The sequence below is a fragment of the Rhinopithecus bieti genome, unplaced genomic scaffold (assembly GCF_001698545.2).
Source record: "Rhinopithecus bieti isolate Rb0 unplaced genomic scaffold, ASM169854v2 scaffold_52032, whole genome shotgun sequence".
NCBI classification, from domain to species: Eukaryota; Metazoa; Chordata; class Mammalia; order Primates; family Cercopithecidae; genus Rhinopithecus; species Rhinopithecus bieti.
This window is the reverse complement of record NW_016821592.1, coordinates 1,208,922-1,226,984: the sequence shown is the minus strand read 5'-3', so window position 1 is coordinate 1,226,984 and position 18,063 is coordinate 1,208,922. Positions and strand designations below refer to the sequence as shown.

The 18,063-nt window shown below is 39.8% G+C and overlaps 1 protein-coding gene and 1 long non-coding RNA gene across 4 annotated transcripts in view; one reads left to right on the top strand and one right to left on the bottom strand.

The window, feature by feature from the left end:
* The window catches only part of LOC108520886 (uncharacterized), a 62,442-nt gene extending 49,699 nt beyond the window's left edge, over positions 1 to 12,743 (bottom strand). Inside the window, exon 1 of the long non-coding RNA XR_001883049.1 lies at positions 12,286 to 12,743. This is a non-coding gene — a long non-coding RNA (uncharacterized LOC108520886). The remainder of the gene's footprint in view (positions 1 to 12,285) is intronic.
* RMDN2 (regulator of microtubule dynamics 2) overlaps positions 7,732 to 18,063 on the top strand; it is a 90,818-nt gene continuing 80,486 nt past the window's right edge. Inside the window, exons 1-2 of one of the 3 annotated variants that reach the window (XM_017860432.1) lie at positions 7,732 to 7,759; positions 16,012 to 16,479. In XM_017860432.1, the coding sequence (XP_017715921.1) occupies positions 16,028 to 16,479 (452 nt within the window). In that variant the 5' untranslated portion in view covers positions 7,732 to 7,759; positions 16,012 to 16,027. Of the gene's footprint in view, positions 7,760 to 11,723; positions 12,222 to 14,035; positions 14,096 to 16,011; positions 16,480 to 18,063 lie in introns of those variants that run through there. The other 2 variants (XM_017860430.1, XM_017860429.1) reach the window with 2 other exon arrangements.

Sequence of the window (18,063 nt, the reverse complement as noted above, 5' to 3'; positions counted from 1 at the left end):
GGCCTTCATCTTTCTCCCACGCTGGATGCTTCCTGCCCTCGAATATCAGACCCCAAGTTCTTCAGATTTGGACTCTTGGGTTTAACACCAGTGATTTGCCAGGGGCTCTCAGCTAATCAGCTGCCAGCACAGCTAGAATAAAGCAGGCAGAAGAAGGTGGAAAAACGACTTGCTGAGTCTTCTGGCCTTCATCTTTCTCCCATGCTGGATGCTTCCTGCCCTCAAACATCAGACTCCAAGTTCTTCAGCTTTTGGACCCTTGGACTTAACACCAGTGATGTGCCAGGGGCTCTCAGGCCTTTGGCCACAGACTGAAGGCTGCACTGTCATCCTCCCTACTTTTTAGGTTTTGGGACTTGGACTGGCTTCTTTGCTCCTCAGCTTGCAGACGGCCTATCATGGGACTTCACCTTGTGATCATGTGAGTCAGTTCTCCTAATAAACTCCCCTTCATGTATACATATATCCTATTAGTTCTGTCCCTTTAGAGAACCCTAATAAACACATGGAACAAATTTATTTCTCCAAACTGCTGTCAATTATGCTCTATCAAATTCCCTTTTCCTACTGCATGGTGGGTTGCCTTGACCATGTGTCAGCCTGACTCCGTAAGTCTTTGTATGGAAATGTAACCCAGGCAGCATCTCACTCTCCAGTTCAGCAGCTCTCTCCCCTCACTTCTAGATCAGGTTAGGCATATTCTCCATCACTCCTCTCCAACTTCACTGTCTTCACCTTCTCCTTTTCCTGCTCCTCTGCTATCAGTGCAGGTAGAAGGAGAAGGAGAAGAGACAGTTCCTCAGGTGGCTGCCCAGGGCATGCTGGGTGCCCTCTTTCTGGTTAGTTGCGGTGCTCCCCTCAACCTGAAGAGTTGGGGATGGAGTTCGTCAGGGAGGGCATTCAGGTCCTGTCTCCTTTCTCTCAGTCAGCACAGCTGATCTAATTCACGGAATCCTTGTACCCTGGGTGTGGACAGGTGGAGGGTACAAGTGGCCCTGATGGTGTGGACACATCCAAAATAGTACTCCTAAGCAATGGCAATCTCTTTCAAAATTTGAGGGCAACTTCTCAATCACCACCCAGGGGAAGGCAAAATGCCATGTTTTTGTGACTGCGCATGACCTTCCCCCACTCCCTATAATGGCCCCCCAGCATTTCTGCAGCCCTCAGTCACATCTACCACCCTAGTGAGTGTGGGTACTGATAAGATCTATCTTCAGTATTTCTTGGGAACATTACTCTCTCCACCTGGTCACACTACTTGCCATTCTCCCCAGGGCACTTCCTAGACTGCAAGGCCTAGGGGCAGGAGAGACAGCCCTGACTCCCCAGACAGATCCCCTTCTTTCTTGCACCATAAGCAATTCTCTGGGCAAACACTCAACTCTTCACAAGCCACAGGTAGAAGGGGGCACCTAGCTTCTTCTCTTTTACAAGCACTGCCCTCTCCTAGGGGGTTATTTCTTGCCGCACAGACCTCAGAACCAAGTTAGAGTGTGTATTATCAGGGAAGGGGTCTGCTGGCAGTTGCTGAGATGACCCCTCTCCACAAGGCCACAGGGAAGTAGGTGCTGTTCTTTCAACTTACAGGCTGGTTATTTAGCAGTTCTTGTTTTCAGCTAAGGGCCACATAATCAATCCCAGGAAAAACAAGAATGATCTTCTTTAGCATCTTTGTTCTTTCTGGGGGTTCAGGATCCCTACTCTCTTTTCTCTATCTGCTCAATACCATCCTTTCGGTAAGATCCCCTCAGTGACTTGTCTCCAATTCTAGCTCTGCTTCTGATACAGGTTTCTCTGACACCCTGTTTGCAGTGTTTTTAGATGGCTTTTTAAAAATTTTATTTTATTTTATTTTTTGAAGTGGAGTCTCTGTGGCCCAGGCTGGAGTGCAGTGGTGTGATCTTGGCTCACTGCAACCTCTGCCTCCTAGGTTCAAGCAATTCTCTGCCTCAGCCTCCCGAGTAGCTAGGATTACAGGTGCCCACCACCATACCCAGCTAATTTTTGTATTTTTAGTAGAGATGGGGTTTCATCATCTTGGTCAGGCTGGTCTTGAACTCCTGACTTCGTGATACACCTGCCTCGGCCTCCCAAAATGCTGGGATTACAGGTGTGAGCCACCATGCCCAACCTAGATGGGTTTTGCATAGTACAATGGGAGATCAAATAAACGACTCACTTGTCACAGTTATTTAGATACTGTAAACATACATATAGACAAGGATGGACAGCCTCCGTACTATTTTTTGTGACTCCCATCTCCAACTAGATTTTCAATCTCCACGCTTTTCTTTTTTTCTACTACAATTCTTAATAATCATTCCCCATGTGATTTACTTCAATGATCTACTAGTAGATGATCTCAGAAAGTCAGTCTAAGAAGTGCCTAAAACCATGTCCTAGTGTTCTGGATAAACAACAAATACAAAGAGCCTATTCTCTTTGAGTTGAAATCTTAAGTATGGTTTCTCAGTGATTCCTAGAACTAATGTGGACTTATCTTATCTTAACTGGTTATGGTGTAAGTTCAAAAGCTGCCAAATTTTATTATTCTTTTATGTTTGAGATATGCTTCAAGAGGCTCTGACTTTTTGTGACAACAATTATTTGAAATTCACACTATATTTTGAAAAGTAAATTTCCAATTGCTCAAGGGCTTTGAACTTGCAAACTCAAATTTTCCTTGCCAGTTATTTTAAGCTGTCATTTGAAAGTGTAAATGTTTATTCTACCTGGGTACAAGTATGGTGGGTTTTCTTCCAAGTTGTACTAACAAAGGTCACAAGCACAGCCACACCCTACAAGGCCTCTCACTTTATTTGTAGAACACTAGAAATACTTCAAATGTGATACGAAGGTCTTTGAAAATCTAAGTGACCTCCTTAGGTTCTAATTCCAAGTTCGTGAATTTACAAACACACTACAGAACATGACAGCAAAGAGGTGAATACACTGCGTTTTCCAGAAAACCACTGGAAATAATCTGAAATCTGAAATCAATGCCAAGTGAAGATAATGAAAGTGCTTTATCAGTGTTTGTTTAAGGTCAAAACTTGGAATATATTTCAAAAGAACTCAGCATCTCTACAAGTAATTCGTGTTTTGTTAGTCATTTATTAATAAAGGGTAGCATTTTTCATTAATATTTTTATTTTCTTCTAAATGATGTACATGGAGAAACTTAAAACTTGTTTTTCTTTTTTGCACATCAAAATTAATTAGCACTAGCACTTTCTTACCTTTCTGTGCATTCACCGTGTAAACCTAATCTTGCCATCTCGAGCACTGGAAATACACACTAGCAACTAGGCTTGCGCAGGGAAGATGAGAAAATCGTAAGCGAAGAGCTCTGAGTTTCTATGCAGTGTGTGACCCAGACAAGTCACACATTACATAACCACTGAGATTCTCTTTCCTCCTCTGCAAAATAGGAATGAAAATATGTGCTCTGACTACCTCAGAGGTTGAGGTGACAAGCACAAGCCCATGAAAGCACTGTGAGCACTGCAAGTGCCCCATGAATACAATTGTTATGTCTGATAGAGGAGGCAGAAAGCATTCTCATACTTCATGTATCAAACCTTTGATTATGTCCCCTGGACATACACATCCTGAGAATTAACTTCTGGGGGAAAAGAAATTTGGCAAGTACAGAAAAATTGTGACACAAATGATTAATCTGGGTGATAACAATAAACCTGTTGGCCAAGTTTTTAAGAGTATGAGTTGCTCATAATCACGGCCTCATGCAGGCCACCAAGTCTTGCTAGAACATGTGAGCTCTTAGAGATGTCAAACAGGACCCAGAGCCAAGAATGCTCTTACTCAAAGAGGTCTGAGAAAAGCAGGGACAGTTTCCTGTCATGCTAAAACGAATCTCTTTTCTTACTGCTCTTCCTCTCTTTGGCAGGAAAAGTTGCAAGAATGGCTAATAAAGTTCCAAAACCACAATTTCATTTGGATGCTTTCAACATGGTTTTTGAACTTTGTTTTGCATAAAACACCAAAAATGAATGAATGAGTAGATGAAGAACAGATTTCAACAGTGGTTCCTCAAGAATGATGCTGCCGCATCTCATTTGCTCTTTAGAAATTCATCAGAACATCATCTATACTGCTACATGCAACGTTTTCCAAAGGATGGTCCTCGCAACATCAACTCATAATACTCTTTTAAACTGAAATTTCCTGGGCCCCATCTCAGACTAAGAATCCAAAGGTTTGGTGGTCAGAGAATCTGCATATCTTGAATGAATGAATTTGTTAATAGAAAGGGGTCTGGATCCAGACCTCAAGAGAGGTTCTTGGATCTTGCACAAGAAAGAATTCCAGATGAGTCCGTAAAGTGCAAGCAAGTTTATTAGGAAAGTAAAGGAATAAAGAATGGCTACTCTATAGGCAGAGCAGTGGGGTTGCTCCACCAAGGATACTTATAATTATTTCTTGATTATATGCTAAACAAGGGGCAGATTATTCATAAGTTTTCTGGGGAAGAGGTGGGCAATTCTCAGAACAGAGGGTTCCTCCCCTTTTTAGACCATATAGGGTAACTTCCTGACATTACCATGACATTTGTAAACTGTCATGGCACTGATGGGAGTGTCTTTGAACATGCTATTGCATTATAATTAGCATATAATGAGCAGGGAGGACCACCAGAGGTCACTCTCGTCACCATCTTGGTTTTGGTGGGTTTTGGTTGACTTCTTTACCGCAACTTGTTTTGTCAGCAAGGTCTTTGTGACTTGTATCTTGTGGTGACCTCCTATCTCATCCTGTGAGTAAGAATGCCTAAACTTCTGGAAATCCAGCCCAGTAGGTCTCAGCCTTATTTTACCCAGCCCCTATTCAAGATGGAGTCACTCTTGTTCAAACATCTCTGACAGATTGATGGACAATAATTCAGTCAGTTTATATGCACATAACCCCTCCATCTTTCATTCTGCAATCTTAATTATGAATACTGCATAAGAGATTTAATAGGCCTTGCAAAACAAAACCAGTGACACAAACATTTTAAGGCATACGCATACTTAGAAATAATGCAAAACATTCGAGAGTAAATTCTAACAAGAAAAGCTAATTTGAAAAACAGAAATATCTTTAGACAAAATTTAGGTCTCCAAGGTAAAGTAGAAAGTTTCCAAGTATTTTTGGAAACTTCATTTCTCCTTTCTCAGTTTCTCTACAATTCCATGCTCCCAACCAAACTTACAGAGGTCTTTCTCCTCTGTAAGCTATCTTACTTGGCATTAGCCAATTTGAAAAAAAGAACTAGCAATCACATAGGCTGATCACATACAGAAAACTTGCCAAAACTTCTGGTTAAAAGTGAAGAATTCAGATATCTGGATATTTTTATTTATCCATAAATCCATTCATTCAAGATATGCATTACTGAATATTATGTACTAAGGGTAGAAAATGACTAAGACATGGCCCATGCTTTTAAGAAAATTATTCAAAATCTAGAGATTAAGATCTCATAGGATAGTCTTTCAATACTGGGGCATTGCCTAACAAGCCTATAGAAGCATTTTTTAAATCTCTAGAAGAATGTACCTGTGTTTGTGCTGTTTAGTGTTAATTAAGGGCTTAGATGCCGTGAAATTACATGTTAACATAAATTAGTTGGCAGAGACCAGAGATGTTGCTAAACATCCTACAATGTAGAATTCTCCCTACAACAAAGAATTCTTTGTCCAAAAAATCAATAGTACTGAAGTTGAGAAACCCTGTTCCAAAGACATCAAAAGAGAAACCGGGAGACCTTTGCCCTCCTTGGAAAGAGAAGTTTTAATGGTTTCTGCCGTAGGTTGGTATATGGGACAGAAGTCAGGAAGTGAAGCCTGTGAGAGGACACTGCAGGTTTTTCCTAGTGGAGGTTAAATAAGGAAGTGCTAGCATGAAAGGGGAGCCAGGGTTAGTGGAAGTTTCTTTTAGGAAGGATAATTGGTGGTACCAAAGTATTTTAAAGTGTTTGAATCAACTGAAGTTTTTATTTTTCATCTGGATGTTAGATGACTTTGAAGCTTTCATCTAAGCCATGTTAACAATGTATTATCTTGATGAAAGATCTTTACAGTTTCTACTTCTTTAAAAGGGGAGAAAATAATGCTGCCTATTTATGGCCACATCTCATAATCACACAGATTTAGCAAAGGAAAATACCCAAAGCGCCTTGATGTCTAATGTTGGATTCTCACTGTTAAATATTTTATGAAAATATTTTGAGCTTTTGTAACGTCACTCTGTAATCTTAGTGCATTTCTGTAGGTAAATATCTGAATTATTCAAATTAGTTTATTAACAGTCTTTCATTTATTAAATACACATACTCCTTGAGTTATGCTTCTTGTACAATGAGTGACTGGCTGCTCATTATGTCTCAAAGAATGGTTCCTCTCAGCACCCTTTTGTTTGAGAAATGGGGGGTTTATGATACTAGAAGAAATAAATGTGAAGTTATTACTGTCGGAATTGTCCTTTTTTGGTTATCTCTTTAAAGAAGTTGTTTCTTAAGGGTTGCTTTGCCTCGTGTGAGAAAGTCAAAGAGTGCTGTGGTGGAATGGGTCATTCTCTTCTTGCTGGAAGCCTGGCAGAGCCTGTGGCTGGTGGTAAGAAGGATTCTTTTTGCACTAGCTGGTAAGTGGATGTCAGAGCTGGAGGGTGGGGATTTTCTGATCATTTGACATTGGACAGTTATCAGCTGCAGCAGTTGGCAGGGACAAGTTCAGTTTTTTGTTTTGTAAGTGGAAGCAGCCAAGGCCATAGCAACAGATAAATGATTTCCTGACATCAGCAGGTCCAGTCTGAAGTCAGTGCCAAATCATACCGTATGTTATCACATAGGGTATAAAGGGTTTTATGGGTTTCTCACAGAAATAAACCACCATTTATAGCATAATTTCCATGATATGTCCCATGTTCCAAACAATCAAATCAAAATTATTTTGGATCACAATACACATGGGTTCGTTACTCTCTTCAGTCAGGCTTTCTTCTAAAATCACTACAGTAGTGTTTCAGTTTTCAACTTTTTCTAGACTGTCTTCTCTGGGAGTCCAAATATGTGTCTTAATAATGATAGAAGTATAATTTTATAAAATTCAAAAGTTCTAACAATGGTTGGTTAATTAATGTGTCTCTATTGCAATATATGAGAGTAGATTCTATTTATTTATTTGTATACCCAGGGGCTCTGTCTACTGAACAATTTCTTGAAAAGGATCTGCTCCTAAAGGGAAAATCACTTTTCTTTGTATAGTCTGAAGACAGTAAGTCTGGAAAACTGCTAATCCCAATTTCTCCCAGCAGAATATTGTCTAAAATTGACTTACCACCCAAATCCAAAATGAAATATTTTTTCCAATTACTATATGTAATTAAGCACATCCAGTTAACTTTTTGTACACGTTAACAACATTTTGTCTGATGATGATGAACATTCACCTTTGTTTTTAATTAGCCCCAGTGAAACCGACCTTAGCTTGTGAAGTTGATGTATATATTGTCAAGAGTGTCCCTGAACATCGTCTCCCGGGATGAAGAAAGAACGCAGAGGGAGGGCAAAACCACTCTTTCCTCTGAATCTGTCAAGTTCCATTTTAGATTGTATCCAAGGCTGTGCTTTATTTACAAAGGCCATGGAAAATTAGTGGAGGAATGTGACTTAAAAAATCTTCCACAATTTCTAAAGAAACGTCATTCTTTTCTTGAATCATCACTGAAATACTGCTGAAAACCGCTGAGCAAGGTTAGTACATGCCTTTCTGAAAATGACTTTTTTCATGGAACAAAAACTTAATGTTTCTAATGAAATAGAACTTTCTAATAAGAAATCTATATCCTAATGAGGTATGTATATTTTTAATAAATTGATTCAACATTGAACTGCTAAGTAGTATAACATAAATATTGTTGTTAATCTTTCTTTCATACATATCTTTTTAAAATACCATTTTTAATTTGTTCAGTATGGGACTATTAGGCCAACCATTTTATTGGATTTAAGTGATTAATAATTTGTTGCACTAATCAGTCTATGGAAATATTTAATAAGCTTACCCTAATGCTTTTTTCAGAGAAAACATTTTCCCTTAGAAAGTCCAAGTTAGTTTCTTTTCAGAAATGTTTTTTGTAATTTTCCTGTGTTCTAGACACTAATTTTTTTAAAACTACATCAGACATAGTACTATATTCCTATTTTCCCCAAATTCTATTCCTAGCCTAACCTGAATATCATGAAGACTAAGTAATTTTATACTCTGTGGATTAGGTTGTGGTAAACTGCAGAAAACCCCCCATGGGATAAACGATCAGATTTGAGAATTCAGTTTCTTCTCTAACAGAAGCAGTGAAAGCTGAACCTTAAATAACTGAAGTGGGGGATACAAACGATGTAATATCACATTAAAAGGGCTATTATGTTCTTGTAAATGGTGCTATGAAGAGCCCCTTCAAGTGTTCTATCAAAGGCAGGGTCTGGGGGTCCAAGCTGGGCTAGGTTAAGAGAAAAGGCTCTCAGACAAAGGTAAATTTGATTATTGTCTCTAAAACTGACTACATGGCCTGGGACAAGTTTCTGCACCTCTTGAAGACTTGGTTTCCTCACCTGTATGTTATTTACTTCATTAGATTGTTGGGCAAATGGAATAAGATAATTCATATGAAGAACGAAGCTTGAAAACTGTGTAGAAGACTCAATAAATGGTCTTGCTGTCGCTGTTGCTGCTGCCCTTTGCTCCTCCTCATTTACAAATGATTCGGGGAACTTACAGCTTCAGTTACACCTGGCAGACTTCTTCCTCTGCCCCTGCTCTTTGCCTGTGCACTTCTCCCTCTCTCAATGGTTAGGGTGTTCTTAATTTAAAATTTTTTTCCCCAGCTATTTGCAGTAAAATATTTCCTTAACCCCTTCCTTAAAATACTTCCTTAAAACCAGCCTGGAAATGAAGAAGGTTGATTCTGCTGTTTTGAAGTGGGGGTTGGGGATTGCATAGTGGTACTAATTACATCTGCAGCTCAGCCCTCAGTTTACAAATAAAGAAATTCAGAATGTAAGTTTAATAAGATTTGGAAATACTTAACAACAAGGAACTAGAAAACTGAATAGTTATATAGCATATTGGTAACTGTTACAGGGTTAAAACTAACTTTGTCATTCAGTTGCTTCCTGGAAATAAAACCACTCAAATAAAACCTAAAAAAAAAAAAATTAACACACCCGTCTCAAATTACTATAATGAAGGACTATACATTTCCTCATGCTTTTCCCTCAAATGTACATATTACTTTCAAATTTTTTTTTCAAATAGTTATCTCATATAGAGGGTGTGTACCATGCCAGGTTCTCAAGATACAAAGATAAATGCTACCATCCTTGAAGATGTTCACAGCCTCACAAACACAGTCACTGGCAAGCAGTAATTATATAGTGTACATGAGAGAGGTCTGCTGTAAGCTGGCAGAGAGGCGTTTTGTATTCATTTAAACTCCTGGTCCTTCCTTAAGTTTTGATGGGGCATGAATGAATACTCCTTATGGGGAAGGAGAGAGTGTATAGCTTCTCAACGGAAAGAGGTTGAAGTGGATGAATTGGTTTTGGATGGGTGGCAAGCAGCAGGACATTCCAGGCACAAGGAACAGGATAGAAAGGATATAGCTTGTGGAGTAGACGATCTAGCTTAGCTAGAGCTGAAGTGTAGAATGATGTCTGGTGGAAGTCATGGAGAAAAGCTGGAAAAGTAGGTTGGGGCAAATCGTGAAGGGTCTGTACCCACTCCTCCCAAATGATTGCAATGCTGTACTGGTTCTGATGAATAACAGTAACTCTGAGATTCTTAGTGTGTTCTGGTTTTTCCTTCAGATATTCCTTTTAGACTGAACGTTCCTAGTAGTGGTGAGGGGAATCATTTCTTCTTTTTTATGTCACCCCTGCAACAGTACCCGGTAAAGATGGTGCCTGTCTTTGCTATTTAGTTTCAGCTTTGCCAAGGTCAATGGTTGTCACTGCCCCTGAGTTTCTACCTTTCAGATAATTTTTACTGGTCAAGGAATAGAAACAAAGGTTTTGGAAAGGAGCAAGTGTGACATAGTCTATGTCCTGAACTTGAATATCAAGTCAGTATCAGCTGCCATCTTCCTCTTGGAATAGACTGGTAAGGCCTTGGTCACAGCCCAGATGTCACATTTTTATTGAAAGCCTCTTCCGTGTTATGTGCCGGGGATGCAGCAGTGAAAAATCAGTGGGCTCCTGGAAAAGCTTAAATTTTGTTTTAAATACTAAAAAGCTCCTTTTAAGTATTAGTGAAGAGACAGTCAAGTTTCTTTGGTACCTAAATCTTGCTAAAAGAGAAATTTTTTTTGCATGATCGGTTTATATCATATTGTATTCTAGTGAAATAAAGCTAGTATTACATTGCTAGGTTGCTGCAAAGCATAAAAAATAGGAGTGAAAGTGGGTTTGTAGAAGGTAATATCTTACTAGTTTCGAATCTGAGAGACTAAAGATTAATCTGCTCTTTTCCCAAATACAACTTAGGTTTTTTTGTTGTTTTTTGAGACAGAGTCTCATTCTGTCCCAGGTTGTTGAGCAGTGGCCTGATCTCAGCTCACTGCAACTTCTGCCTCTGAGGTTTAAGCGATTCTCATGCCTTAACCTCCCGAGCAGCTGGGACTACAGAAGTGTGCCACCACACCCGGCTAATTTTTCTACTTTTAGTAGAGATGGTGTTTCATCATATTGGCCAGACTGGTCACGAACTCCTGGCCTCAAGTGATCCATCCGCCTCGGCCTCTCAAAGTGCTGGGATTACACTCGTTCGTGAGCTACTGCGCCAGGCTACAAATTACTTTTAATAAAATGACCATGGCCAGGCTTACTTATTGTTCAATGCGGCTTGCTTGAAGCTCAAGAAAACATTTTAAAGAGCCTATAGAATCCCTGAATCCCTATCCGTAAGCAGTAGCATATGGATTGCAAAAGAAGCCTTCTGGATTCTTCATAGCTTTATGGGTGTTGTCTGTTGTTGCTGTTTTAAGAAAGAGTGTACCCATTTTTAATTCTGCTCAATATATTGGTGGGAAGTTTCGAGATTGTTATGCAAATCTAAGCTTAAGGCAGTAATACTCAAGGTGAGGACAGTACAGAAGGGGTGTATGTACTGCTTTTTTTTTTCTTTTTTTGGGGGGACGCTCTATCACCCAGGCTGGAGTGCAGTGGCACGATCTCGCCTCACTGCAACCTCTGCCTCCGGGTTCAAAAGATTCTCCTGCCTCAGCCTCCAGAGTAGCTGGGATTACAGGCGTCCACCACCACGCCCGGCTAATTTTTTGTATTTTTAGTAGAGATAGGGGGTTTCGCCATGTTGGCCAGGCTGGTCTCAAACTCCTGACCTCAGGTGATCCGCCTGCCTCAGCCTCCCAAAGTGCTGGGATTACAGGTGTGACACACCGCGTCCAGCCCAGTTTTTAAGAGCGTATTTAGTAGAATTAGTTTCATTATACAAACCACAAAAAGCTGGGTAAAACCTTAAATGGCAGGCATCTGAAAAAATAGCGGATTTCATCTAAAGGCAACTCTGAATGGCGGGGAGAAGGAAGAGGCTGGCAAAATTCTCATTAAAATAAAATGTGAGTTAAAGCTATGAACACGGGGCTGCGGATATCAACAATTAGTGCAAGGCATCTGCCTTTAACTCAGTTGTGCAGAGTAAAGTGCAAGGTTGTGCCTAGAAACGGCACAGAAAAAGGGTTATCTAGGGGAGAGGGAGTGGATTTGGGAGCCGGAAAGAAGCGAGCCGGGGGTGGGCGTGCGGAGTGGCAGCTACGCGAAAGGGAACCCGTTGGGGCTAGCGCGGAGGCCCAGAGTCCAGGCGGCGGAAAAGGGGCCGACTGGCTTCGAAGGGAGGCGACGGCCGAGACACACGGCCCGGCGCGAGCCAGGCGCCTAGCGGCGTGCGATTTTATTCTGCAAAAGGTGCACCCAGCGCCGGTCCCGGTAGAGTTGAACCCACCGCGAGAGGGGGCAGGAGCGGCGGGCCGAGCGGCCGCGGGCTCCTCCCCCGGCGCCTCTGCTATCTGGGTCAGGACGCGACGGCCGCGGCGCGAGACCTTAGGACCCGCGGACTCCGGGACTACTGTCTGCCCGCCACTGCCAGCCAGCAGGTTCTGGTCTCCGCTCTCCGACCGCTGAAAGGCCAGAGCACTGAACACAGGTGCGTGCGCAGTCTGGGAGGGGGCGGCTCAGCCGGTGAGGGCCGGACCGGGCCGGGGACTTACGGAGGGAAGCGGAAGTACTTGCGGTGGGGACGACTGCACTTCCGGGTCGGTGTGTCCCTGCCGAAGCTTGAGTCCGCCAGTGAGCGCTGCTCTGTGTTCCCCGGGCTGGAGCTGCGGCCCGTAGTGGCTTCCTGGGTGTATCCCTCGCTGACCCTGCGCAACGGAAGCCCTAGTCCCGGAGGTCGCCGGTGTTTCCTCGCACGCTGCCCCTTGTGGGGTGCGTGGGGAACAGGAAGTTTGCTGCCTCGGCCCGGCTGGTCCCTGCAAACCCCAAAGAATTTCAGGAGAGGCACTTGCTGGGCTGTCGCTTCGGCTCCTTGGATCTTAACCTTTCAGCCTTGCGCAAGCGTTTTGTTTTTGTGTGGGGTTTCTTTGCTCTCAGACTTGGTCTGTGCCTATTTCACACAAAAAAGGAGGCCAGATTATCAGTGCTGCCAACATTGGGGAATAAACCAAACACCTGGGAGCCCTGAATTTAAAATAAATTATAAAATACAAAAAAAAAAACATGAAAACCCGATGAAATGAACAATAGAATTCACTTTGAAAGTACCAGGTTTTCCGGCACACTGTAGGAAATCTGATCACTAGTTCAAGTCTCAGTGCAATTCTCTTAGGAAACTTAAACCTTGGGCTTTTTTGTAATGTATCTTTATCCTTGCAAAATTTTTCATAACTTCCCCGAGTTTATTAGTTATGCATTTTATAAGGGTCTGCTGATGAAGTAAATGAATATATATGCTAGATTTATGGTGAAAGCATTATAATTAATTTAGTAAATCATAATTTCTACATCTAAAATTAAACAAAACTAGAACATGGAAATGAAATGTTTCTTCAGACATTTCTTCAGAAAACATTTCATATTCTAATTATCTTTAGAGTCAACATTTTGATGTCATTTTAGAATACTTGATTCTCATCTCTGTTAACCTTTAATTAATTTTGCACATTAAGTGCCATAATCTATATTAAAATGTCATTTTCCATTGTTATTAGCACCTTACAAATTGAAATGTAACATAATACTTTGCATGTGATTAAAATCCGTTTGGTAAAGTTTTTAATTACTATATTTTTATACTACAAGTGTATGCTGTTAACATAATTAGAAGTATGAAAGCTAACAAGGCTGGAGGCGGTGGCCCATGCTGCTTATCCCAGCACTTTGAGAGGTGCAGGCAGGATTACTTGGGCCCAGGAGTTCGAGACCAGCCTAGCAACAAAGGGAGACTCACTCTACAAATAATGTAAAAATTAGCCAGGCGTGGTTGCCCATGCTTGTGGTCCTAGCTACTAGGGAGGCTGAGGCAGGAGGATTACTTGAACCCAAGCGGTCAAGGCTACAGTGAGCAGTGATTGTACCACTGCACTCCAGCGTAGGTGACAGAGCGAGACTCTCAAAAAAAAAAAAAGCTATGTAAATGACTTCATACAACCTTTGAAATTATTCTGAAGGCAAGCGAGTATTCTGATGTATTTTGTACATTATTTTAATGTGTCATTTTCAAATTATCTGTGTGGAAGCACATTTGTTTTATACTCCTATAAAACTCAAACATTGCTTGAACTATTAGTCTTTAATTGTGTTTGTTTAAAACATATCCGTTCCATTGATTCTATTTTTTTCTAGTTAATTTTCGTGGTTCTGAAATAATATTTCAGCTCTGAGCATCTTTGCTCAGTCAGCACTCTCCTTCACCTCCTTGTTGATGCTTTCCAAATCTCCCGCATGTTGTGGGTGCATCCAAGAGTTAAGAACAGGGTGTCAAAGGTGACAGTTTTCACTTCCTAATTGGATGATCACTGGGTAAGTGACTTGACACCTGTGTGCCTCAGTTCACTTATCTGCAAAATAATAATAAGTCCTGCATGGAAGACGTGATTTGGAATTGGTGCGGTTTCTAAAGAAAGGGCCAAGCAAAATATGACTGCTGAAACCTGGTTCTGTCTCCAGAATAAGTTCTCCTTCCTAGATAGATTTTTACTTCTACTTATTTGCTTATTAAATGAAAATATTTTCAAACTAGGCTATATTAATGTAAAAGTCCAAGATATGGGCAAAAGAAAGCAATCACGATAGGAAGATTCCCTTCAATAGACCTCTATGTGAACGAATGGACATCCTGCCTTAATAATTTTATTGACAAAAATAAAGATGATTAAACTTGATGTGTGATTATTAACTGGAATGCAATTGTAATTAATAAGCATAGAGTGATTTTTCTTTTTGCAGTAAGCTTTCAAGATAATTTAGTTTCATGATATAATTTTTTTGTAGGAATACATTTACACATCTAGCAATAATTAGCTATAATTTCAGCTGAAGTTACAAATTGATTGGAATCTGCTGCTGGCATGTCTCCTGGATGAGCTGGGAGTGGGCAGATGGTTAGACTTATAGTTTCTAGTTTTACCAATTAGGTGAAAAAAAATTTTCAAGTTAATTCCAGGCAGATTTCTGTGAGGTAAAGCAGGCCAGATTAAGTACCCAGGCTTTGTCTGGAATCTTTGGTTTGAAATAAGGGATTCTTAAATCTCTTGGATATAATATTTACTAACACCTGAGGTAATTTCTGGAAGATTATTTTAAAGTCAATCCTTCTCATTGACACTTAGGCCTGTAATGAAGTGTAGAGCATCCAAACAGGATACTTTCTGTGTTCCAGGCATATTCCAGTAAAATAGGAATCCAAAGACATTCTTTTAAGCAGGGTTTTCAGAAATAGATTATGGCTGCTTGTTCTCTCAGACCCTCTTCCATAGGGCATTTGTGAGCCCAGAAATCCTAACCATTAGACCACCAAGGAAGCATTTGAAACATTACATTTAGTTGGCCATTTAAGGTGTAAGAAACAATGCTTGATAGAATATGTGGAATCATAGGATACACAGCAGAGGATGATGAATTTCGGGTATACAACCTAATTCAGAATTTTCATCTTAACTGATATTTTTTCACCAGTTCTCACTCCCAGCTATTTACTTGGCTTCCTATCTCACTTAGAACAGTGAAGCCATCAAAGAGAGCTTGCATAACCTCCCAGCACTGCATCTACCCACCTACCTAAATCTCTGCTCACATAATCTGCCTTTTATGACTATGAATGAATGGTTTATGTTCCCATCAAAGGTCAACTCCTGTACAATAGAGTCCACCTCCTTTGCCTTCTCAAGTTTATTGCTATGCAGTTTTCTGTATGTCTACTTCATCAATTTTTCTTTTCTTTTTATGGGGTCTTTTCTGTTGGCAAACAAAAACTGTTATTTCTTGATCTTTTGGCACCATTTGCCCACTTAATAATGGCATAATTTCTCTTCTATTTGTTTTCTATTTGCCCATCTGTTCTTTTTTCTCCTTCTCCTGCCTTCTTTTGGACCAAGCAAGTATCTTTAGTGTTCTATTTTTATCTCTATTATTGGCTTATTATGTATTACCTTGGATTTTTTTTTTTTTTTACTTTTTAGTGGTTGTTTTAGTGGTTTGCTTTTTAATGGTTATGCATCTTTAACTTAATATGATAATTCTTCATTGTAATCTAAGATTCTTACAACAGTATACTTTCATTTGTCCTTTTGGGCAATTGTCCTACTTTTTATAAGCCCTGTGATAGGCATAGAGTGATTTTTGTGATGTAAACTTGGCTTTTGTTGGTTGAAAAGCACCTATATTTTGTTTTGGACAAATACATAAACATTCATTTACATTTATGTTTTTAATTTTAGAAACAAAAACCAAGAAATGCCTCATTCCACAAACAAAGAGCTGATATTTGGCATCATGGTGGGCACTGCTGGAATCAGCTTGCTGCTCTTGTGGTACCACAAGGTCCGTAAACCAGGGAGAGCAATGAAGTTACCTAAATTTCTTTCTCTGGGTAATACATTTAATTCACTAACTTTGCAAGATGAAATACATAATGACCAAGGAACAACAGTGATCTTTCAAGAAAGACAACTTCAGATACTGGAGAAGTTAAACGAATTACTGACAAATATGGAAGAACTCAAAGAGGAAATCAGATTTCTTAAAGAAACTGTTCCAAAGCTGGAGGAATATATACAAGATGAACTTGGAGGGAAAATAACTGTTCATAAGGTAAGCCCTCAGCACAGAGCAAGAAAAAGAAGACTCCCTACAATTCAAAGTTCAGCAACAAGTAATAGTTCAGAGGAAGCAGAAAGTGAAGGAGGGTAAGTTTCTTTAAGATATTTCTCATGTTGAATTGATTATTATCATTATTACTATTATTTAGGTATTTTCATTATGGATTCCAGTCATGTATTCTGCTGCTCACATAAAGTGAAAAGGAGTGATATTTTGACTGAGATTATAATTAAAGTCATATTCAGTAGTCAGTATTTAAGCTACTTTAGACCATACTGACAAAGGAATATAAATAACTTGTAGCAGGTGGTATTATGTGAATATTGAGGAAGGCAGTAATTATTTGCCAAAGTGTATAACCTATTGTTTTAATGTGGCCATTGTGTGACTCCTTATATGAGAATTCTCTAGACCACTCCTGTTCAAAAGAACTTTCTGCAGTGATGGAAATGGTCCAAGTCTGTGCTGCCCAATATGGTAGCCACTAGCCCCTTGTGGTCACAAAGCACTTGAAATGTGGCTAATGCAACTGAGGAACTGAAGTTTTCTTTTATTTCATTGAAGTTGTAATTATATTTAATTGTAATTAATTTAAATTTAAATAGCCATTTGGGCTACTGGCTACTGAATTGTAATGCAGGTCAAAAAAGACTTGAGAATATATAGGTGATTCTGTCTCATTTTTGCATGGGTTAATCCATTGAATTCTAACACCAGAAACATCAACAAATATTTTTTTAGGGAAAAGCAAGTAATGTGTGAATAAAGAAATTGTGCCTGACTAGTGTTTTTGAGGAATAAAATAGGCAGGTAAAAAAAGGAGCCCTAGTGAATATGATACAGCCTGAAATTCTTGAGGGCAGTGACCTTGTGTTTTCATTGTAAATAATCCTAACACATTATTTCTGTGCGTAGCACAGAGTAGATGCCAGTAAAGATTTCTTGAATGAATGAATGATCTCCTAAATTACCATGGAATTGGGAGAAGAGATCTGGAAGGAGGAAACAAAGGATCTGGAGGGAGGTGCTAGGGATAAAAGCATAATTTCGTCGATTAAAAAATGTAAATAGTTGATCAGGTCTTTGACATCAGTGCTAGGACTGGAATTGTTTAGCCTCTTTGTAAGTGAACTAGAACAATGACTCTCAATAGTTTTCCAATAGGGCAGAGCCACAAATGATAGCTCTAGGAAGATCTAAAAAATTTGTGTTCTTGAACAGCAACAAAAAGTTGTTGACTGGTTTTAAAATAGGGAAGGGAACTATTCAGAAGGAATCTAAAATAATCTTAAATCATTTGAAACTGTAACTCAGAAAAGAGACCTAGTACTTATTTATTATGGATGTAGAAAACAGCAGGTTAGTACTCTAATAATAACAAAAATCCCAACATAGCATTGAGCATCATTGAGAGTTATCGAAGACAAACCAGATGGTTATCCTACCTGTACGTAAATCTATGGTATTTCCTCATCGTGTGTCCTGTGTGCAGTTTTGGCAATTGCATCTTAGAAAAGACCTAATGGAACTAGGGACTAACCAGAAAAGATCCACTAGACTGAGAGGAAAAATCCAGTTATGCTAAAGGAGTGTAGACCAAAAGGGTGAATGGCCTTCGATCTAAAAAGACACAGGTTAAGTTGAGCATAGGCTTATTCAAGAAGTTCTAA